Source organism: Patagioenas fasciata, chromosome 2, assembly GCF_037038585.1.
Source record: "Patagioenas fasciata isolate bPatFas1 chromosome 2, bPatFas1.hap1, whole genome shotgun sequence".
In the NCBI taxonomy this organism is placed as follows: Eukaryota; Metazoa; Chordata; class Aves; order Columbiformes; family Columbidae; genus Patagioenas; species Patagioenas fasciata.
In genome coordinates this window covers 33,000,869-33,024,570 of record NC_092521.1, presented here as the reverse complement: position 1 = coordinate 33,024,570, position 23,702 = coordinate 33,000,869, and the positions used below count along the sequence as shown (strand labels likewise).

Sequence of the window (23,702 nt, the reverse complement as noted above, 5' to 3'; positions counted from 1 at the left end):
GCAATGTTATTGGTTGCAATGTGGGCAACATGGGATTTTGTTTGTTTGTTTTTCTTTATTATTATTTTATTTTGCTTTGTTTTGTTTAGAATGTGTAAAATTATTATCCCAACTGCATTCTGTTTATGCTTGTGATATGCAAGACTTAAAAAATTGTTGGAGAGACAGTCGACCTCCTAATTCACTAGTCTAAAGGAAGAGACTTGAGAAAGCAGTGCAAATGTCAAGCATTTCATAAGAGAGTGCAAATCCTGTGGTGGGTGGTACTAAGCTTTTACAAGTGTTGAAGAATTTTGCAGGCACTTTTGCAGAAGTGGCATAGCAACTGTGATATAGAAAATAATCTAAAGATCATTGGTAGACTAAGAGCAGATTTTAGGAAAATATTAGGTTTCTTACATAATGATAAGGTATGACAGAAAGAGAGACTATCACTACATTGATTAATTTTAGGGCAAGTTAGAATTAGAATGGTCTTCGAATAAGACCTTTAGAAAGAAGGATTTCCTGTTTAATTTGTATTAAACTGAATTAATATGGTTCTATCAAAACAACAGTATATAATTTACATGGATATAGTGAAAATCATGAACATCCTTAATTTAGTACGTTTTTTTAGTAGAATATGTAATGGGATCCCCTTTTGGAAGTGATTGAAAATCTTCTTAAAAATGGACAAACAAATAAATATTCAGCCTTTGTTCAAAAAGGACAAAGGGAAAGCCTTTTTCCAGAAAATTGGTCAAAGCTTTATGAATACAAATAGTTCATTACAAATAACAAAGGCATTTAGTGTCTGAATTTGTAGTTTGTAAGATGGCATCTTCCTGTAGCATTAATATTGCTCCCCAAATCCTGCAACAAGGTATCTGACTAAGGTACTCAAAAGGCAAAAAACCTTATTATTCACAGTTGCCAAAGAATCTGTTTACAGCCAGTGTGCTAGAAAGTAATGAAATCCAGTTTGCTTAGAACCATTTGCATTTTGCGAGGCGATGCTTGTGAAATTTCTTAAGGTCTAAATATGGAAGCATAAAGCCATAAATATGGGTGGAATGATAGAATTAGTGATGTCTGGCCCAGGTCAAGAGGGAGGGGCCACGTTCTTGACTGTATCTGTGACTCCCAAGAGGGTGAGCTGGCTCTGGGTTTAAGTTGGTGTTTCTGGAAACTAAAAATTAGGTGCTGTAGTTTCTCCAAAAATTGACACAAACACAGGCACTACTATTTTCTTGTTGCGTTTAAGGTACATCCCATCATGTTTTTTCTAGACCCTACAATAACAAATGGAATTTCTGGTTTTGTTTTCTTACACTTGTAGGCTTTGATAGATGTTGCATATTTCTCTGCTGTCCATGTCTAATTTAATCAATATTACAAGTGCTCCCTTGTGGTAGGCAGAATGGTGGCAATAAAGTGAAATTTCCACAGCTTTTACCCATTGAAATTCTCAGAAGGCAAGATTCTTATAAACTTCACTGTGCTTCCTCTGTAATGGGTTTAATAGCTCCATTCAGGAAGAAAGTTTGATGTGCCTTCTGATTTTTAAAATGTGGAAAGCAAACCAAGCTTTATTCTCTTTCCAGCTCTTTAAGAACTTTTAACTTTTTAATATTATTTTACCGTGAGTGTTAACAAATGTACCTGTCTCCAGAATTGCACTGATGACCCAATATGACTGCATTTGAAAATGGTGGAGTTAGCTAAGTTAAATTTCAGACATTCCCAAGATTTTTTGAAACTGGTGTAATTTAGGTCAGCTTAAGGCTATTTGGAATATCTTATTCTACATAGAGGAATTGCTAATGTCCCCTTTGAATGAACCAGCTACATTGGCTCTGTGCCACTGGGCATCCTTTTCATTTTAAGGCTTTCCTCCCAGCCATTTAAACTGTCTTTTAGGCATCTGTGTGCTGCTGAAGCAATGAAAAACAACTTTATCAAAACCTAAGATCTGGTCTTAAGTCCCAGAGTTCATTATAATAGTTTAGAACTTCTGTTGTGAGCTTCTTGTTATTTTGGTGTCCTCTATTACAAAGAATTACTGTATTGTCTTCTTCCTTGTACAATGCATCATTTGGGCTCAGCAGTCACTAGCAGAGCTCTACTTCATTCTTCATGACTGATTATTTGTCTTATTAAATTCTCTCTTAACAAAGAAAATTCTTGAAACACTGGAATCGAAAGAGATAGACGAATGTTCACACTTCTAAGAAGATACACCACCAGTTCTAGCCTTTGTTTATATTATATTACCGTTTCTGTTGCTATTACACTCTTTCAGTGAGAAATAAACAAACAGTAGGAAGAATATTAAATAAGGGGTTTAGGCAAATTAAGTTAGACGAAGAAATGATAAAAAAGATTCAAGACAATTCAAATGAAACAGCAGGGTTCTAAATGATACTGTACATCTATAAAACCAGCTATGTTCCTTCACTATTACTTGGTAGGCCAACTGTTTTCATTTTATGTACCATAAAATTATTGTAACTGCATTCCTGCTTGAGCAAGGGTGGAGATACTTTAAAATGGAACAGGCTGTGTACTGTTTTCTTAATCATAGAAGCTCTAGAATAATTATCAAACAGTGTTTTCCACAGAGTTGATCTATAATTCATCTAAGGAAGAAAACATCTTTCCAATAAAAGATTTTTTGTCCTCAATTTCTGAAGGGTTTCTTTTTATTGTTGTCATTAACCTAATTATCAAATTTCACACGTTCTTCATTTCTCAACTACTTTTTTCATACGCTTGTAGCTGGAGGGAAAAAAACATAGGTGGAGACATTCAATAAAAAGGTTTTTACAAGGATTACAGTTTTTCTAAGTTACATCCAAGGGAATTTAATTGAGGGAAGGTTTTTGGAGGGTGGCTTGTATTTTTTGACAGTTTGTAATATTTTCAACTCCGTAACTCAACAGTCATGAGACTGCATTAAAATTCCTGAGATTTATAAAGCAGTCAAATTTGAATTATCTGTGAATAGATTACCTGGGCTGTGGCTCAACCAGAGCCCGTCTGCTGCCCACACCATTGGCTGCAGCCCACTGCTGCAGAATGCATGACACAAAATAAATATTGCTCTACCAGGCCTGCTCTCCTCATTATGTTTTAATGCCATTCCTTCTTTCCATAGGTAGCTATTTACAAGTGAAATTAAGTGAATAACTTCAAAAGTGAATGTACTAAATGTGTTCTTTTGGTGTAGTTTACGTATGGTTTTGCTTTATTCAAGTAACCCCACCCCGTGTACTACTCTGGATGATTGCAAGTTGATTATAATATATTTGTGTCTGAGTTTTAAGCTTTTTTTTTGCTTAAGCCTTTAGGAAGGGTGGTGGTAATTTTTGATTGTTTCTTCTTCTTCTTCTTCTTCCTCTTCTTCTTCTCCTTCTTCTTCTCCTTCTTCTTCTCCTTCTTCTTCTTCTTCTGCTTTTCCCACAACTATGACATTATTTTATTCTGCTTTTTTGTCCAGTGAAAGTTCACATTCTTGCATAACTCCGTAAACTGAGATTATGAGTATAGCACCCACCATGAGACTTTTATTGAAAGTTCAAAAAGCTGACCACTCTTTATATGTTTCTGCAGCAAGACCTGTCTTCCATGTTGCCAGCAGTAATGCACATCTATAACTTAGCTCGCAGAAGTACCCTCCTTGTTGACAAGTAGAAGTACCCTCCTTGGTGACAACCAATGATAGAACAAGGGGTAATGGGTACAAACTGGAACACAAAAGGTTCCACTTAAATTTGAGAAGAAACAGTGACAGAGCACTGGAACAGGCTGCCCAGGGGGGGTTGTGGAGTCTCCTACTCTGGAGGCATTCAAGAACGGCCTGGATGCCTTCCTGTGTAACCTCATCTAGGTGTTCCTGCTCCAGCACGGGGATTGGACTAGATGATCTATCGAGGTCCCTTCCAATCCCTAACATTCTGTGATTCTGTGATTCCTTGACTTTGACGGTTACTGGCTGAGCAGCAGGTCTTGGCTTCCAGTAGAGGACCATTCTTTGGCTGTGAGTGAATGAACGACAGAAGTAGGACTGAAAACACTTTTCTGTGAAATTTTTTCTCTTTTTGAATGAAGGAATACATGAAATAAGTCTTCCTTAGAGTTTGATCAGCCACTGTTTCTGGAAGCATTTCATTGAAAGCTGCTGAACCTGCATGCTGTCTGAAGTATTTAGCAATATTATTTTCACATTTGGTCTTTTTTTTTTCTATTAGAAACTAGGGGTTGTGTTCAAACTTAGTTATCCTGAGTTCATAGTAGTCTCAAGTTATATTTCTTATATGATTTTCAATTACTAACTTGCAAGGACGAAGACCTAGTTGAATCAGATTCCATGTTCAGCTTGTTTTTCTTAAAGTTATGGTAGCTGATTTTTCAGAAATAGCTGAAATACATTCCAGGTACCCTAATAGACCTCAAAACCAATCCTGTTCCTGTTTTATTTAGAAAAGCAGCATGTTAGGGCTTGTCATAGCACATAAAATGATTTTGGAATAGTATTTTCTTTCTATTTTAAAAATTGACTTAAAATGTCTGAGTTAAATAAAGATAAAAATTATTTTTGTTGCACAGATACCTCAATTTTCTTATCCCAGGAATGCAAAATAGTTTTACTTAATCCCATGGCTGATGAAATACAAGTTTTGAGTCTGTTTTTTCATGTCGAAACATCTCTCTTCCCCAGTTCGGAGCAAGGAAAAAGTTGTGTACTTTTTCTAATACCTTATGTTCCCAGTTTCTGTTGAAGTCACCTTGTCAATCAATTCTTCTTTCTCTCTTTCTCTATGTGAATAATCAAAATTATTTTAACTTTTTTATGAAGTCCGACTTTGTATCAACTGTGCGAGATGGTATCCAAAAGCAACAATGCTCTACTTGTATACATAATCTTGGAAGTGGCATAAGCCACGCAATCAATTTGACCTTAGGTGTCCTGCCACACTGACATCCTCTGAAGCTACAGAAACATGTATATGGTCCCTCTTAGCCATCAGCTAAATCATGGCATTTGTCAGTCTGACAAATTGTGTACTGCACGTGATAGAATGAGTGAGGAATGTTACTTCATTGTCACATACAGTCCAAAATAGATACTAACTCATAAAAGCCTGGGATGAAGAGTCTCTTCCTATTTCCTCATAATTTGAAAATATTACCAGTATGTTTATTTGTGCTGATGCTGATATCGACTATTTCAAGTATGCTGGGCTAACCAGATGGAGGAGCTTTCAAAAAGCATCCGGAAGAATGAAAATGACAGGCTGATGACTAATTCCTGCCCAAATAGTGTTCACATGAAATTGATAATACCTCATTTCATCTTCACAACAAATTCTGAGAAAACCTATGGCATGCCTCTCAGTTCCCCAACTTGTGATTGTGGGACAGAGGCTGTTACAAATACAACAGAAAAAAATCTTGAATCTAGTTTCTGCTGTGAGTTGAACCACAGCACTGATTCTTCACCATAAAATACATTTTAAAAGGTTTCATGAGTGGCAAGCAAATAAATATGTTGTATACAGGAAAGAAAGAGGATATCTGCCCAAGATTCATTGGGATACTAAAGGTAGTATATTTCAAAAAAGGATTGTTTAAACAGAAAAGTGTGGTGCCTGTGGTAATTGCTTCATCTTACATTCTCACACAGTTATCTGAAATGCTTGTCCTGTCTTTCATGTGTGTTCCTCAGAAATGTCCCCAGATCAACAGATCTGACCGATTGGACAGATCAGCAACATTAAGGTGGCTAACTAGGTCTGTGCTTAAAAACCACTTAGTTAATTTTCACAGAATAGAAGTTTTGGGTTTGTTTTTAAGATAAATGAAGGTCTTTTACCCATATCTTAAAAAGAACTCAACACAGTATGCTCAGATGCTGTAGGAGACTAAAAATAGAAGTCTTTAAAAATGCATGGATTAACTATACAGTAAGTGGCAGAATTTATTTTATTTTTTTTATTAAGGTGCCTAAATTAATCTTGCTCTTGTAATAAGCAACTTCATAGGTGTGTGGGGGTTTTGTGTGCATGTGTGTTTTGGTGTTTGTTGTGGGGTTTTTTGTTTGTTTGTTTCTGATTTGGAAGTTATTTGCTGCTTACTTCACATCATGTTCCACTTTTGAAGCGAAATACTGCTATAAACTAGTGGCTATTATAATCTCCAGACCTCAAAGCCCAGCACACATGGTTTTGTGAACAGATGATTTGAAATGAGTGGAACTTTCTCAATGTATTTGTGGGTTAGTATGTATGGAGGATATATATTTTATGAGGACTATAAAATTTGCTTAAAGGCCAGGTGTTGACCATCTATTTTACATCGGTAAAAAGGCTCTGTGCCTAATGTATGGGGTTTTGCTAATTTCTCTGAGACTGTGTAGATTCTTGAAACTGCTCAGCTTTCAGTCCATGGGTGCTGAGATAACACCCAGCACTTCTGGAAATCAAACGCTGTGTGTTCACTTAAGCCCATTTTTCTGGAATATGACTGAATATTTTTCTGGAATATGACTTCTGTGAATACGCTTACTCAAGCAAAGCCAATCTTTGCCAATATTTTACAATGTCCATTTTTTTTCCTCATTTTCTCAGCTTAGTGATGACTGTGGAGCTAATTTATGCTGAGGTAATCAAAACATCTTGGTTCAAAAACAAAACAATAATTGTCACAAATATAGCACATCTGCCAAACAGTAATTGTGTCTCATCTTTACATGTCTCCTTCTGTCATAAGGGAAGTTATAGTATATTTTGTAATTACAACATGTGTGAATTGACTAGTGTATGTCTGAAAGCAGTGTTTGCAAGCTCTAATAAAATTATTAAATTTCATTAGTATTAGCACATATATAAAATAAAAAGAAGACACTCTACACTCTGTATGATACTTGCTAACTACAGTTACTGGACTGTTCCTAAATTCTGTTACTTCTAAGCCCTATTCCTAATTAGCTAAGCCTGGGTCTAATATGATAAAGTGAATAAGCAAAATCTTACATTTCTGTATGAGGTTTTATTCAGACCACGCCTGTGAACTTCAACCTGATTTGTGCAGGAAAATCCTTGTGCACTGCCTTACAGTCTACTCTTAGGAATTTTATGACTTTATATTTTACAGATAATATTCAGATAACAATGCCTGTAAATATATGCTGCTTGTTGAACTTAAATGCCTGAAGAAGAAAATGGGAGGTTAATATATTGATAAAGTAGAGCAGGTTTGCTTCTGCCTCTCAAAAAAGCCGCTTTCATAATCAAGAAGGACTAATATATGCTGTACTACCTTAATTCAGTGCCATGTGTGTATGCATGAAGATATGGTCTGTAATTACATGGTTACAAAGCGTTTCTGAATGGAGCTGCATGGGGATATGGATGAATAAGTACTGTGCAGGGATGGCAGAAATGAGTTTAGAGCCTCGCCATGTTTGCTGATAAATTCAGAAAGTGTGTAGTGAAGGAGGCTGAGGATGCCAGGAAGAGAAATAATGGGGTATGCTTAAGACAACTGGGGAACTTGCTTCCATATCTGTCTTTGCTGGATAGATCTATTTTTTTATCCTAAGCAGGTCACCTTACCCAGACTTCATAGGAGTTCACTGACTGTGTGGCCTTCATTTTCTGAGTGCTTGATTTGAGGCTGTACTATAGTGTTAAATAAGTGCTGAACACACAGAGCTGCAAATGAAAGCAATCAGTGCTGTGCTTCGAGCATATAAAGTGCTATATATTGCTATGTACTTGGAAAAATTGTGTCCCATCTATATCAAACTGAGTTCTCCGAGTTGGTAGATTTTTTTTAACCTCAATCTTTCTATTCTTTCCCCTTCTGAAATTGCAGAATTGCCTACTCGTCTCTTCGGACATAATGAAGATAAATTCATAATGTTTGTACAGCAATAAAAAGTCAACATTGAAATTAATAATTTGGCTTTCAGAATGGGTTGAAGAGACGTAGTAAATAAAGCATGTGTCCATATCCTAAATAGTGAGAAAAAAAAGAAAATCTTGAATAGCATTTCACTAAGTAAGTATGGGTGATTTTGTGCAGTGAATAGGACAAGAGGCTTTGCCATAATGTAGAGCTTGATCAGGAAATTAAAGATTGTGTCGCAATGGAAGTGCGTTGATTTATTTGTTAAGATACTATGGTGTTTTACTTCTGTGATACTATTAATGGATCTAAAAGCATAGTCGTTTTGTTTGTTTTCATCTATAGTCTCATATTTATTTTTCAAAACTTAAACTAGAAAAAAAAAGTTATTGTTGTACTATACTGAAAGTCAGATGAAACATCACTGGGTTTAGATTTGCTATGCAAACTCCTTTTACTAGAGCTATTCAAACCAACTGAGACTAGCAGAAGTTTTTTGTCCTCACTGTGGACAAGCACTGGTGAAGGGTAGTGTGGTAAGCCAAAAAAATATTTATAGGACTGGAAAATCAGAAATTTAATTTCAGAGTGTGGGGGACAACATGTTTTACTTGCACTAATTTCCAGGATCTTTGCCTAACAACCACTATCTTTACCTATCATTTTCTCTCCACATCTATCCTCTCACTATTTTGTATGTAATTTTACCACCCCACCAGTGATCTCTATTTTTCTTGCTTACTTCTGCTGCTCATTCTTCAGACACCCCTTCTATAATTCTAGTCCGTTCCCAGCTCCCTTCCTCATCCATCCATGCATGTTCACACCCCTGCTGACTGCCAGCTTTAATATTCCTGCACAAGCCTCTCAGCACAAGCCTCTCAGCATGTCTTAATGTCTTTGCCTCATTTGCTTAGTAGATTACAGCGCTCTGCATTTTTGGTCCCAGCCAGCTCTATCTCCTGAAGTCCAGTTTGCTGCTGGAATTTAGTACACTGTTAATTCTAGTCCTAATCTCCTGACTTCTACCTATTTTTCATTCGATCCTAATTGCCACCTCAGTTTCTCCTCCTCCATCCTGTGGTCTTTCATGTCATTTTCCTTGGACACGTTCAGTTTACTTCTCCGCCATTCCTTCTCTAAACCACAAAATCGCACTTCCATACTTCTTTTGCTTCTGCCAACCTGCTAGCACAGGTGGAACAAGCTGCTTCTGTTCTGTTATAGCAATGAGATCCCAGTGCACTGCGCAATGACAAACAGCAGCAAAAGAATAATAATAAGAAGGCAAAGTTCAGTTTTACAGTAGCAGGGATGCTATAGTTGCAGTCTGGTTGTACAGGGAAGCTGCCACGAGAATTTGTATTTTAGAAAACCTATATAAGCTGCAGTTCCTCTGTGAGGATGGCATGTACGTGATTTAGTACACATAGGAACTGGGTGAAGGGGTTTGTGGGGGCTCTGTGGGATGTGACTGAATATGCACTTTGGTGAGCTCTCAGCACTGTGGGAAGTGTAAGTGTGTTCAGTGATTACAGAGTCCTAGGAGAATTTTAGCTCTTCAGTACAAACAGCTATTCCGAGCATGGGTATGCAGAATTTTCAAAACTATATTGCTTGGCTGAATTTTGGCAGTTTAATCCAAGATGGCACATACCAGACATCATCCCGTCGGCCAAATTTTGTCTTCCAGCTTAAAATCATCAGAACAGTAAAGGTTTCCAAAACATATGTATAAATGTAAAAATCTGTTTGTCCTAATCCTGTTCTTAGAAGTAGATGAATAATTTTGGCTGAAATAAAAAAAAAAAAAAATGTACACGATATCCAACCTGCAGCAGAGATTCAGTGCAACTGATTTCAGACCAAGCACTTAAAGTTTACTGAAGTTATAAGCAAAAGAAAAAAAAGGCATATGTATGGTGGGAAACCTACCTTAAACTTACAAATGGGTGGCCCTATCAACTTTTCTGGGGTCATTAAGAACAAATTTTAAGTTCAGGCCTTGTCCAGGGGCTTTCTCTGAAGTATTTTCAGTGCTATCAACAGAACCACCTGATAAGGCATTTCAGGGTCTTGCCTAAATTGACATTGTAGATTTGTGCTCGTTAAGCAGTTGTGAGCAGGGACTCTATAGGCGAGGGATGTCCTTTGCTTCCACAGAGACAGAATTATACTGCTGACAATGAAAATTAATGGGATAGGGGTGTGTGTGTTATTTAAACTATGCATGGGACAAAAACTATTCAAATTAGACAAACATGTAGCAAAGGTAATAGTAGTGTAGTATACTACACATTAAGAATTTAAAAAAAAAAAAATGAAAGAGGAAAAGATGGAGGAAAATATCTAGAGTGTTACACTGAATTAGTAAAAAGAGAAATGGTTACAAATAAAGCCACCCGTGACATTCTGTTGCTGTGATACAAGAAACTACAGCAAAACTTGGTGACCTGAAATGCCTGACTTGGCCCTGGGAGAACCCCTAGATATAACTGGCATTTTTGAATTTAGAAGAACCGTGTATGCAGTTTACTCTATTTCAGTATTTATGAATTACCCATTACTGTACTAAGAACCAATCAATGTTGCTCATCTTCGGAGCATGCCTTGCAAGTGCCTCCAACAAACTTGACAGTGGACTTGAGTTTCAAGCCTCAGAGTAATCAATAGGATAGTATAATCCCTGTCCTAAAACAATGCAGCAAGAAGAGACCAGCTTTAGGTACTGTAGCGTAGCACTCAAATTGAAAGGCTCCTGTAGGCTCTTATGGATTAAGGGGACAGAGATTTGTCATGTTATGGCTACAGATCCCAAACACACTAAAATACTATAATACAAGTCAGAAACATTCCACAAAACTTCCTAATACTTGAGTAATGACACAGAATCTTGTTATGCAAATTTTCCAGATTGGGACGGGATGGAGGCAAGGAAAGACAGTAACAGAAGGGGACAGGAGAGAGTAGGGAGGCAGGAACATACTACTGGTTTTTGCTACTTTTGCAAGTTTTGATGAGCAGCCTTTTATCCTTTCCTTCTGTGTCAATAACAGAACATGTGTCAGTATACTGTCTTTTGTATAGTACAGATACAGCTGATCCAGGAAGCCCAGGTTTTACAGGAGATTTTTGAAGGAATTTGCAGTGGAAGTCTTGGTGAATATTCATACACATTGCTCAAGCATTGTGATCTAGGTTGGAGAAAGAGCTCAAAGCACCTGTGTTATCTTTTCAAAAAACCAAAGGGTACTTCATGTATGCGTATGTTAAAGAAGCCAAATTTTTGAACACTTAAGACTTAAGTGATATTTGCAAAAAATAAGTTTGTAAAAAATCCATGGACTTCTCTATATGCTATTGAATATTTGTCAGGTAACTGCGGAAAACAAACAAACAAGCCCAAATGAAATAATTCTGTACACATTAAAAAAAAAAAAAATCAGAAGAGACAAACCATGTTTATGTTCAGGGAAAAATTTATTCACTGCAAATAGATCACCTACTTCTGCCTGCAACACTTAACATCAAGAAAGGGGAATATTTGAACTGGAGGTCTGTAGTTAGCTACATGGCAAGGCATAGTACAAGAATTTATTCAGGTCAGAAAAAACTATACTTAAAAGTGGAAAGAAAGCCAAAGTGATGTTAATAAAACTGAACATAAGTTGGCTAAGAGGAGAAAATATGTGAAAGTACCTAGAAGAGCTAAACAGGAATTGTTAAAGCACCTCAGAAATAGAAAGACTGCAGAAGAGTCATTAGGTCTGCTGGACCACCAGAGGATAAAGAGTTAACCCAAAATGATCTGGAGATGGCAAAGAAAATAAATTCTTTTACTTGAGTATTCTCAAAAGGCAAAGGAGAAATATATGCACTAACAGATTTCTTTACAGATAATTTCAGAGACATACTGTTTGTGAGCCAAAAAAAGAAAAGAAAGAAAGTCTGGAAGGTAGATGAGAAGGATTTTACAGTGCTCTTCAGAGAGAGACCCAAAAACTGAGTCACTAATAAAATATGTCATTTAAACGACATTTTAAATGAGCTGTTAATTAACATTGTGGATTTCTTTGTAAATGCACTCTAAAGACTTATTCTGGAAACTGTGAATGGGAGAGCCAATCTCACCAATTGCATGATGTATAGGAAACTCAGCTCAAGTAGAAGGTAAGAAAAAATGCAAGACATCAGGGACAGTAGAAGAGTTTGTATATGAAGGGACATTGAACATGCAGGTTGAACAGCAACACAAAAAAGTAAAACAAGGCTGAGCAAGAGTTATAAAAAAAAAGGTGAATGAATCTTTCAAGATCCAGTATTTTTTTTTTTTCCCACAGGCTAGAAAGGAGCACCCAGTAAACTGGTGAAGGTCATGAGGAGACTCTCATTGACTTTCTGATCTTTGGTCACACTCTTAGGCTTGGGTTCATCCACCTAACTTCCAGAATTTAGCTGCCATGTCAGGATGAAAAGTCTCCACTCCAAACACTAAACTTCACTCTAAAATCCCTCTGTATTCAGGGAGGAATAAGACCACTCAGCCTGTGTAAAGTCTGAGTTGCTCCCTGAAGATACCTGTCTCTCCCTCCATAGGGAGGAGACTTAGAGCAGTGCCTGAAATTAGGTGTATCCAGCCTGTAAAATAAGAATTAACAGTAAGGTTTAAGTTTCTTTTCTAAATAACCTTGATGGAAATGTATTAGCCTTCAAGTCAGACAATGCTAGTGCTCTTCATGCCTTCTGCTGATGGGGGAAACAGCAGTTTCTGTGAACTGTGATGGCAGCCAAAAGAAAAGTACCGACCGGTTGGAAAAGTTTGACGGTTCTCCATATAGATTCATGCTTCAATGCCTTTCTGGAGATGGCCAAGTAAGAAAAGTATCCCTTTTTGCATAATAAATGATTAACTGTACATCTTCAATCACATCTGGAAAACATTGCTGAGTTTCATTCTGAATAGCTGACATTCTCTATTAATGGTTTTGTCAGCATATGCTTTTTTTGCCTCTTGCAGCATATTTGATAAAATATTAATGTAGAAATAAAACAACAAAAATATAATACACAGATTTCCCCATTTTCGGATAAATCAGTATGGCTCAGCATAAGTTTACCAACTTTTTTTTTCACATTTTATACCATCATCAGAGTAAAACACACTGATTTTTCCGATTTACTCTGAGACTATGGGAGGAAGACTAGAAAGCAATCATTCCCAGCCAGCAATGAGAGAAAAGGAGAGCTTGCTCAGCAGCCAGACTGGAAAGGACACCCCACCCTTCTAAACGTCTGGTGAGAACATGCCTTTTGCTTCTCCAGGAGCTGGAAGGAGAGGAGGGGAGAGGAGAGAGGAGAGGAGAGGAGAGGAGAGGAGAGGAGAGGAGAGGAGAGGAGAGGAGAGGAGAGGAGAGGAGAGGAGAGGAGAGGAGAGGAGAGGAGAGGAGAGGAGAGGAGAGGAGAGGAGAGGAGAGGAGAGGAGAGGAGAGGAGAGGAGAGGAGAGGAGAGGAGGAAAGGAGAGGAAAGGAGAGGAAAGGAGAGGAAAGGAGAGGAAAGGAAAGGAGAGGAAAGGAAAGGAAAGGAAAGGAAAGGAAAGGAAAGGAAAGGAAAGGAAAGGAAAGGAAAGGAAAGGAAAGGAAAGGAAAGGAAAGGAAAGGAAAGGAAAGGAAGGGAAAGGGGAAAGGAAGGGAAAGGGGAAAGGAAAGGAAAGGAAAGGAAAGGAAAGGAAAGGAAAGGAAAGGAAAGGAAAGGAAAGGAAAGGAAAGGAAAGGAAAGGAAAGGAAAGGAAAGGAAAGGAAAGGAAAGGAAAGGAAAGGAAAGGAAAGGAAAGGAAAGGAAAGGAAAGGGACAACAAAATCCCAACCAACCAAACAAAAAATGCCAACAAAACACCCAACAACCAAAGAGATTAGGAAATAATAAAGTGTTGGGCCAGTCTTTTCTACCTTCAGAAGCGAAAAGAAGTAGGGTAGATGAAAGCTGCCTCTCTGCAGCAGCCAGAGGGGTGAGGCTGAACATGGCAAGTGGGGAATACTGGCTGCTGGGTGGAGCAGGTGCATAAAGTGGGTGTGATCTGTGACATTCCTTGGGAAGGAGCCACCACAGCATGCTCTGTTCAGACGGTTTTGCAGTCTCCTCTGACACAGTAATACATTTCAACCAGAAGAAAACAAGCATTAGACCGCTATAAAAATTCAAATGATGCACCACAAAACAAAACGGTACAATTTGATACTAACTGCCAGTTAGCAATTTCTGGTCAATATGATGATCATCAACTAATTATAGCCTTGTTTGCGGGAACTTCAGCCTTCTAACAGCTATAGTTTTGAATATAACACAGTGATTAGAAACAGTTATTAGCGAGTTGGTGCTGTTATTCCCCTTGAGTCCCTAAGTGAGAAATTAGAAATCCTATTTGAAGATGAAATATGACCACTAGAGGATGCAGTCAAGATCCTGAATGAGTGAGGCATCCTGTTCCTCATTCATGCTCTGCAAGACCAGACAGAAAATAGAACAAATCCTTTCTGGAATATTTGTGTGAATAAATGGCAATCCAGACATCAGGGAGAATTTCTCAACTAAGTAGCGTAACTAAGATAATCTGGAAGTAAATCCACAACCCCTGCTTTTAGTTAACTTTTGCTTCTCTTGCATATTCTGTGGATTTTTTTTCTTTTGTTAGGCATTCTTCCTTTCCCTACATTGTCTCTCCAATCCACCCTTCCATTATCCTTTGCTACGGGCTACCTTCTCATCCTGATAGTTAATCTCAATAAGTCCTTCACTCTGCCAGTTGTACCTAGGATACACCTGTACTAAACACTTATAGGTACCTTTGATTCAGCTATTTATTGAATATATTGAATAACAAACCTCAATTATTTTATAAAATATCTCATTTTATATTTATTTACTTACCACTTTAGTCAATTGATTTATTCTTTCCCCATCCATCCGGCCCTCAACCACAAACACTTGCTTAATCTTACTTTCTCTCTCATAACCACAATTACTCACCCGCAACTAGGAGATCATCCTTATTTAGGAAATTACTTGCAATTTGGAGAGGGCAAAAGGGATACCAACAACAACAACAACAACAACAAAATCCAGGACCAAAACAGGAACCACTGGCTGTTGATTGATATACCAATGATGTTAAAAAACACCACCAGAATCAGCCCTTGAAAATAGTATGTTTCTTAAATAGTCTTGAAGACAGACTTGCAAAGCTGCTCACCAGTAGGGAAACTTCTCTGATAAAACACAGGGAAAAGTGACTGATATGCCTCCGTGATTATCACAGTGCACTTAAATTATAGAAGATTGTTTCAACTCGGCCATGTCTTGTTTTAACTATTCAGTATTTTATTTCAAAAAATATTCTTTGTTTCTCTATACCTTCCCTTGGATATGCTGGATACATTTATTCAGTAAGTCAGGCCTTTCTAATCTGTGCATGAACATTCATCTAATTTTGCTGCTGGTATCCGCTATTCAACTTTGGCTGAGACCTGGGTTTTGCAATTGAAATCATGACACATCTTGACTTCATCAGGCTGGGGAAGGTCATAAGGGTCTTCCTTCATAAAATCGATATAGAATTGCGACCTAAGAGTGTAGATTAACATATTAAAATATATGACATAGAATATATAGTATCAACTGAGTAACGTTAACACTGAAGCTTAACTTTTCAGTTTTCCCTTATTTTACAGTTTTAGTGCAGACGGCTAACCTCATTTTTGTGTTTAATTCGAAGTCAGTTGTGAGGAAAAAGGTTGATAATGGTTTAACTCAAGAGATCCAACATCAAAAGAAATTTTCAACATTTGGACAAAATAAAACCAGGTGTGAATAAAATATCATATTGCAATAGTGAGTGTTATTAAAGCCATTAAAGTACATTTGAATCCAGTGTTCTATTCATTTTCAAAGCTGACATTTGTAAATGTATATAGGCAGGACTCTTGTAAATTTAAAACAGAGCATTAGGACTTGCTCTGGAATCTGCAGCACCGTCACACTGTGTTTTGTTGATACATAATAACTGATAATTTTGTGTCTTTGAGCAGGGACCATCACAGTTTTGTAACTGAATAGTGTCCTTGTTGTTTAGCATATGAAGTAAAACCAAAAATATTACTAAAAAGAGATGTTTGTAACATCTTGGTGTAGGTATGTAGTGTCTTTGATAGAACACTTCATTACATATCCCCTTCTAATGGATGGTCTTAAGGATTTTTTTTGCAATTTGCTCACTGCTTTTAAGTTAGAGCTGTTTTATTTCCATCTTGTTCCTTTGATAAATGTCGTGACAGTGTGAATCTTAGACAGCCTTTCTGTAATTTTGAAGGAAAATAGGAGAAGTTGTATTATCATTTCTGTCTATGAAATTTATTTCTGAAGTGAATGCCATACATATTTCTGAAATGAATGCCAAATGTATTTTCTAGAAGTGAGTACCATTGAAAGCCAAGGCAGGCAATTTATACCATGCATAATAATGATATTAATTTTTATGGTGTGTATAAGTTACATTTTGATTAGTTTTTTGCATGATTAAAAATTTGCAAAGCCTTTATGGCCCCCAGGAGCCTACCTGTAATAAACAGCTCTCACCTTCCAAACCATAAAACAGGTCTGCAGTGCTTGAACATTAGAGCTAATTGCCTTGCTACATCAAAGGGAGCACCGCAAGTCTGAGAAAAATCACAGAAGGGGGGTGGAAAGTGGGGGGCAGTTTCACCTCTAAAGGTTATGTGTTTGTGGCTTGGTAGAGCCCTGTAAAGTTATGGCCTCAGAACTGCTGTTTGCGATTAAGTTGATGGGGAAAGTCTATCCCGCAATCTCTCCCTGCTGCTGACACAGAGTCTTTGTTCACATTCAGATTTCTCAAACTGTTGCCAGGGTCAGGCTGAGGTCAGACACCGCGATGATGTATAGGAGAACATGTCTGGGAATTTCTCTCACACTTAAAACACATACCAGAAAAACAGAAGAGCACCCTGCAAAAATTGTCTGATGAGACCCAGATGATACTGTAGCTTTTCTTTTAGTACCTTCATAATTTTCTTTCTCTTTGCCTGACACACACACAATGTTTTATTAATATGTGCCACGATAGCCCTTACAATTTTATGTCCCCTCAAGATAAGGACACTCAGTAGCACTTTGACACTTCATTTTCCAGCCCAGGGGGACTGGGCCAGTAAATCTAGTAAAAGAAGCAACGCGTCCGTTCCCAAGGATGAGTCGAAAAGGGATTGCCATCGGCTCCGTGAGGCCACGGGGCCTGACAATGGATACGAGCCTCATGTGTGCTCGCTCGACATTAACACAGCCCGAGCCGGGCATGATCACAGGCTCACAGCATCCCGAACCGCGCTCCCCCGCCACCCTGACAAACACAGCCCCGCATCCAGCTGCGACAGGGATGCCTACCATGTTTGATTAGCTATCATCGCGGGAGGGGGTGGGGGGCCGCGGGGCTGGGAGCGCTGAAACTGTGTATAGGGGTTTCCATTTTGATGGAAAGGTTTGGTGTTTTTTAAGATGCCATTATTTTTAAAAGAGGGGACCGTCTTTCTCCCTGTGTTGTTCCAAAAAGTAGGCACACATGCTTAGTCCTAACCTATTGTATTTTGATGTCAATGCAAAACACATCGATCTGTGGGTGAGATTTGTTGGTTTTCTTTTTTTTTTTTTTGTTAGGATTCCAAAATTGCAGCTGTGTTAGCTGTGTTTTTCTCTTCTGATTTACAAAAGGTTTTGCAGAGAGTTGAGAATCAGATAGGTGCGCCGCATCGATCTGAGGGTTGTTTGCCTGGGCATACAGTTTCAGTGCATGGTTGGCAAGTAAGGCACTAAGCAGCAATTTTTTTGTGCTCAGCTGCTACATATGACAGAGGATATTTCATTCGGCTGTCAGAATGTTATTAATAAAACATGGGGTGCGAAGAGGGCCACTATTTCCCCTTTCAATCACTATAGCATTTACAATGAAAATTTTATGCAGTGTGTAATTTTCGGTTAATGCTTGACACTTAAAATGTCGGTAGCTGCATTTTGTATGGTTCCTGAAGGGTTAATTGTATCATGTTCCTTGCATAAAAGCTCTGCTTATCAAAAGTGAATAGAAGAGTGTATGCAAATGTGTGTCTGTGACCTTTTGCCTTTCCAGGGTTAATTTATATGGTCATTAAAGATTTTATGAAATTGAGCGGCCTGGTGCTTCGAATCTCATTTTACCTTCACCTCCTAATTTATATAATTCCTACCTGAACTAGGAAATATGATTTTTTTTTTTTTTTTCTTTTTTTTTGAGTGTGTGGTGCAATGAAAACAGCATGCTGTGCTGTAGGGAGTTCCAAGTCTGGTTATCTGGCATTACTCAGATTGCTAAAAATTCATTAAAAAGTGACATCAGCACAGTGAGAGACAAATGATCACAGGATGAAAAGGAACAGTGGGCCTTTCACGGATTAGTGCTACACAGCCCCAGCATAGAAGCTAACTGCATAAACAGATTAATCCACCAGTAGCAGCATAGCTAAGATTTACCGAATAATTAAATGGGCTTGAGTTACTGTGAAGATTTCCATGTAATCTAGCTGGTGTGAACACGTAAGTGAGGTGTGGGTTATGCTGCTTCCTCAGAAGCCAGAGACCAAGTTGCATCATTTATCCTGAATGGCTCCCCCTGGAGACAAAATTTGAGACTTCTCCCACAAAGCCAGAGGTTTATATTTAATACAGTACCTAATGCCTAATACTTACTTACTGCAATTAGCGGGATACTGCTGCACTAATAGGATTTATATTTGAATTCTCCCCCTTTTTTTTCCTTTTTTTTTCTTTTTTTTTTTTTTTGGCTCCAAGATGCATTTTTACATGTGCTTGCTTTTGTTCCAGCCTGTGTGGTGTGTGTGTGCATGCGTGTGCATGTAATATAACACAGATCATTTCTAGCCAAAGAATAGGAAATGACAGGCTTTAAATCTGTCACACTGGTGTAAGTGGGTACTCTGATAAAGACGTGGTCAGAATTTCTGGATAGATTTTGAAATATTGCAAATTATTCATAATTAATTTCCAACCTCTTTAAAGTGCTGCTTTTTCCCTTGTCTTCCACCCACCCCTCCTTCCCCCTGTTTTGCCACTCTCTGTTAGTACTGTTCATATTACAGGACATATTTTTTAACTGCTGTTAAGTGGTCACTGAGTTTCTTTTCTAAGATGTTTTCTGTGCTTATCCACAGAAGAACAAGGTGAAGATACAGAAGGGTCTGCTAAAAGTACATCAGTGGCTGTGTCTGATGATAAAGACTCAAGTGAGAGAGACAATAGTGAAGGCAAAAAATCTAGTAAAGACTCTGGTAAGATGCTAGAATTTTGTCTTCCCCTTTTTTAAAACTTATGAAATGCTCTTTCATTTTAAACTGTCTGGACATTCCCACTACTATTCATTGCATGTGCATTTTGCATGTGATTTCTATCAGTAGCCTCCCATTGACCTATTTTTAATCATAACCATCTGACAGGATAGATGCGGATAAGTTGAAGAATATTACAGGACGACCAGTGAGATTATTTTTTAATCAAATCAGTTTGTGTGCTTGTAATTTTTTAAGCGCCTTTCATTAATCTTAGCTGTACTTGTGATTCCTCTGATGGCATATTAATTTTTCATAAGCATAGGATTAGGTACCACTTGATTTTTTTCTTCAGTCAGGTTTTGCCCCCCTTTTAACCCAAAGTATGTGGGGTTTTTTGTTATTATTATTTTTTGTTCTTGCTCTCTGATCAGTTACTCCCAAGAATCTGGCCTCTTCCTGGGCATTTATTTGAGGCATTTTGAAAAAAAAATACACAAAATCCAGTGAAAAAGTTTACAGATGATTCAGCCTAAGAAAGAGGAAATATCATTGAAAACGGATTATGGGTTGGTAATTTTGATCTCCTGGAATAGACAAAGCCCAGTAATGAAAGCTACTGTCTTTGAAAACAAAACCCCTATGTCATGACATTTACTTGTGCACAAACAAACCCAGGGCCAGCATCTGGTGTAGATACCCAAGGCTTTTTCTGTGTTTGATTTGGCAAATATGTGACTTCATCCATGCTTTTTATGTATGAGATGGAAATCTATGGTCACAATGAATATTACATTGGCTACTTTTGCCGCACGCTATACCTAGTTACATTATGTTGGATTCACTGAAGCAGAAGAAGTGCTGAAACAGGTTGAAGCCTATTAGTTTCAGGTAGTCATATATCTTTTCCTTGTATGCCAATGACAGCAGCATACAAAGGAGGTTGTGTTCTCTGTAAAGACATATAGTTGTAGAGAAAATATCATTTTACATATGAGTTTCTTTACACCCAAATTCTCCTGTACAGTAATTTGCTTTTTACATATGAAACGCTTTTGGATTTATTAAAAAAAAAATCTTGTAGATGGCTCTCTCTGTGCTGGATCAATTCAGAAGACTGACTTCAAGATTAAAGCTTCCTTGTAGTTTGCTTGTTGACATGCTAAGGTCAGTACCCATCACAGATTAGAACCTCAGCTCCTCTTCAGTTGCTTTATTTTTTGAGATCAAGAGACTGAAGAAAGACCGATGATGACAAGGATGGTGTTGAGCAAGAAACAATCTTGAGGTTTAAAATATATATCCCCCTTGGCTGCCTCTCTGACTTGGAAAAAACTGACCATAAAGGTAAAGCCCTACTCCCAAACGAATGTAGCTACCAGCTCATGGTCCGTCTTGTCAGCGGCTGTGCTGGACATTCACCAGGAGTGGGGTGACAGCCACTGCACACTCTGCCTAGGGGATACTGGGACCAGCTTCATGGAGTTTATCAGCCCTCTCTTTTTCTGAAGCAGGTCCATTTATAGTTGTTCAAGAAAGAATACAGTATTAAAGCTTCAGGAAAAAAAAAATAGATGGAATCTAGAAAAAAATACTGAAGGGGAATTCTCAAAATTCCGTCAGGATTAGCCACTCATAAGGGCCAAGTTTAATTAGGACAAACCTATATCCAGATGCCTACTGGGTGCACTACAAAAAAAGGGCATAATTGTTCTTCATTGCTGTGCCAGCAATTACACAAATAACTTTGCAGCAAGATTCATTTAAAAACAAGGGGTGAAATACATGATTGCCTTTGTGCTTTGCAGAAAATAGTTTGAACTGTAAAATCCTAAATATTTTAGAAACTTTTATTTTCCTAATCTAAATTAATTCTGCATATGTAACATTCAGACCATCATCTTAGTTTTCACTCAGCTGACAAGTATTTCTAATGACTGCATAACTGCTTATGTATAATTGAATGTTAATTTGGGCTTTCTCATGAATTGAGTGTTGCGAGTCTTGCCAAAGAAATCTCAGGAAAACCAATAAATTAATCACAGTACTAACAAGTTAGACAGGAAAGTGGTGTGACCCCTCTTTAGCATAGAATCTATTAGACGAGAAAGGATTAACATGTATTTAGTAACAGTATGTTTGTGTAAGCTGTTGTGCTGTATTGCTTACCTTATCTCAAGGAGTAGAGCTTTCAAAATGAGACTTGGCAATATGCAAGTTATATTTGTTGAATATTCATTCAGAATAGAAAAGCCTACTAATGCCTCATTTATATTGTCATTTAAATCTAGTGCCACTTTAGATTAATTATAATCCAAATTACAGCTCTATGCAGTGCAAGAATTAATATGGAATTTATCCAGATTAATACATTTGCATTGAAAATGTAATATGTCTCTGCCATGGCTAAGGGGAGCACTTTTTAATAAGGTAGTAAACATGAGGAAAGATGGAAATTAACCTTCATTATTGCAATGAAAATTATCCTTTCATTCTACTCTAATTAGAAAGAATACTGTACCAGTAATTATAATTTTAGAATTATTTTGAGGCTGAAAAACATCATCTGATGTGTCAGAAGTCTTAAGTTATGCAATCTTTATCAAATATATAGATTGGTAAATACAAAAACAGTATTTTGACTATAGCTTTTGCAGGATTTTTTTTTTTCACTCTTATATGTATTTTATTAACTTTCTGTTTCTTGGTAGTCACATAAACATTTTTATTTTGTGGGTTCGAAAATGTTACAAAGGTGATGGCATCTGAATCGCAGTGAATTTTGTCATTTTTGTACTAGCAATCTTACATAAGTTAAATAATTCTGTAACAGACAGGCAATCATCGACTAATCTATTTCATGGCACTTATTTATAATTAAACTTATTTTTTGAGCTTAATGTATTGAAATCATCTTATCTGTCTAAAACAATGCTGTGTATTCTATATTATAAAATGAATTACAGTTATGTTTCACAATTCAGAAAAAAAAACCCACCAGCAACAAATAATGTGTCTCAAGAATAAAAACTGCATATTTAAAACATGAATAACAACTGGATTTAGTGTTTTCCTACAGCTGCCTAGTAAGAATTGCATGCCAGTGGAACATCTAGCTGTGAAAACAGTGCCACACGGCATGCTTGGGAGCATAATATTTTCTCTCCTCTCTCCCTCCTCCTTTGGAACCCTTCCTATGAGACTATAACTTTCTTCAGCCTCCTGACAGGAAGCTCCTTAAAATGGTGAATTCAACACAGAAAGCAGAAAGTTGATATAGCAAGATGAGGCACTGAGTTGTTATAGATGAACCATTTGCTTGAGTAAGGAGCTGATCTCCTTTGGTTTTGGCATGTATACTCTGGCTTGGGGGGCTTGGTCCTCGCCATGTGCAGAGGCAAGTGGTGTCCCTGTGCCAGAGGGAAGAATCAACCCGCTTTTTTTTTGCAAAGTTCACCCTAAGTCACGGTCTCAGTTACTTTACTATGGGCCAGATGTAACTTCAGTCGTTTAAGAAGTTACAGTGCTTGAGGTTGAATGAATCCAGAGCAACAACAACAACAAAACCAACAAAGCCCCTCTAAATTTTGACAGTTTATATAAATATCATAGTAAACATAGTAAAAAGCTGTGCTTTGTTATGCATTTATTGACCCCAGCACAGTGTTTTATAACTCTACGGTTTTATTATATTAACCACAAAAGAAAATGTAACCACCCCCATCCCCCCTTGTTTTTATAGAAACAAGAACTATGTGTTTCATGATTATTACAGGCCCTTTGAAGTAATTAAGTTATTCCATCCTGTGGTGGAAGATGATGTGTAATATTAACCTTGTGTGTGCCCAGGCGCACACAAAATGCTCTCCAAGTTAAATTTGTGTAGCAGTTACATACCACTACCAAAACACAGTTAAATGCATTTTCACAAGTGGATTTTGGAACAGACTTTGCACGCTAATTTCTGTAACAACCTGTTGAGAACAATCTACTATGATCAGGGGAAGAGAAGGCAGAATTGGTTTTGGTTTTTACATTCAGCTTCCTGTATGACAGTGTCTGTTTATACCAGCTGAGATTCTGGCCCATTCATCTTTAAAAAGGGAAATTTTAAAAGTGATGTGTGATAAAGGTAAGAAACAATAGTCAACTGTTAGATGTTTTTGACAGTTGGAAGCGAAGAGAGGTTAATAATTTGAACCTGTCCTTCTAAAAACCGTGAAGCAACCTTTCTTTGTTAATATAGTGTGTCACTTTTTTACTTCCTGTAGTTCTCATGGTTAAGACGTTTAAATAATAATGGTGTATTGCCGAGTAAATACAGATAGGCCAGGGAATACTGTATTATCATAAACTAAAGTGAGTAATAAAATGGCGTCTTATGTGATTGCATCATGTAGATTTTGCCTTTAAGCATCGCCAGCCCT

General features: G+C 37.5%; 1 protein-coding gene across 5 annotated transcripts in view; it reads left to right on the top strand.

Annotated features, from left to right (window-relative positions):
• Window positions 1-23,702, top strand: part of ZFHX4 (zinc finger homeobox 4) — a 156,837-nt gene that overhangs the window by 111,722 nt on the left and 21,413 nt on the right. For all 5 annotated transcript variants that reach the window (XM_071803994.1, XM_071803996.1, XM_065831274.2 and 2 more), the window contains one exon: window positions 19,162-19,278. In XM_071803994.1, coding sequence (XP_071660095.1) covers window positions 19,162-19,278 — 117 coding nt within the window. The remainder of the gene's footprint in view (window positions 1-19,161; window positions 19,279-23,702) is intronic.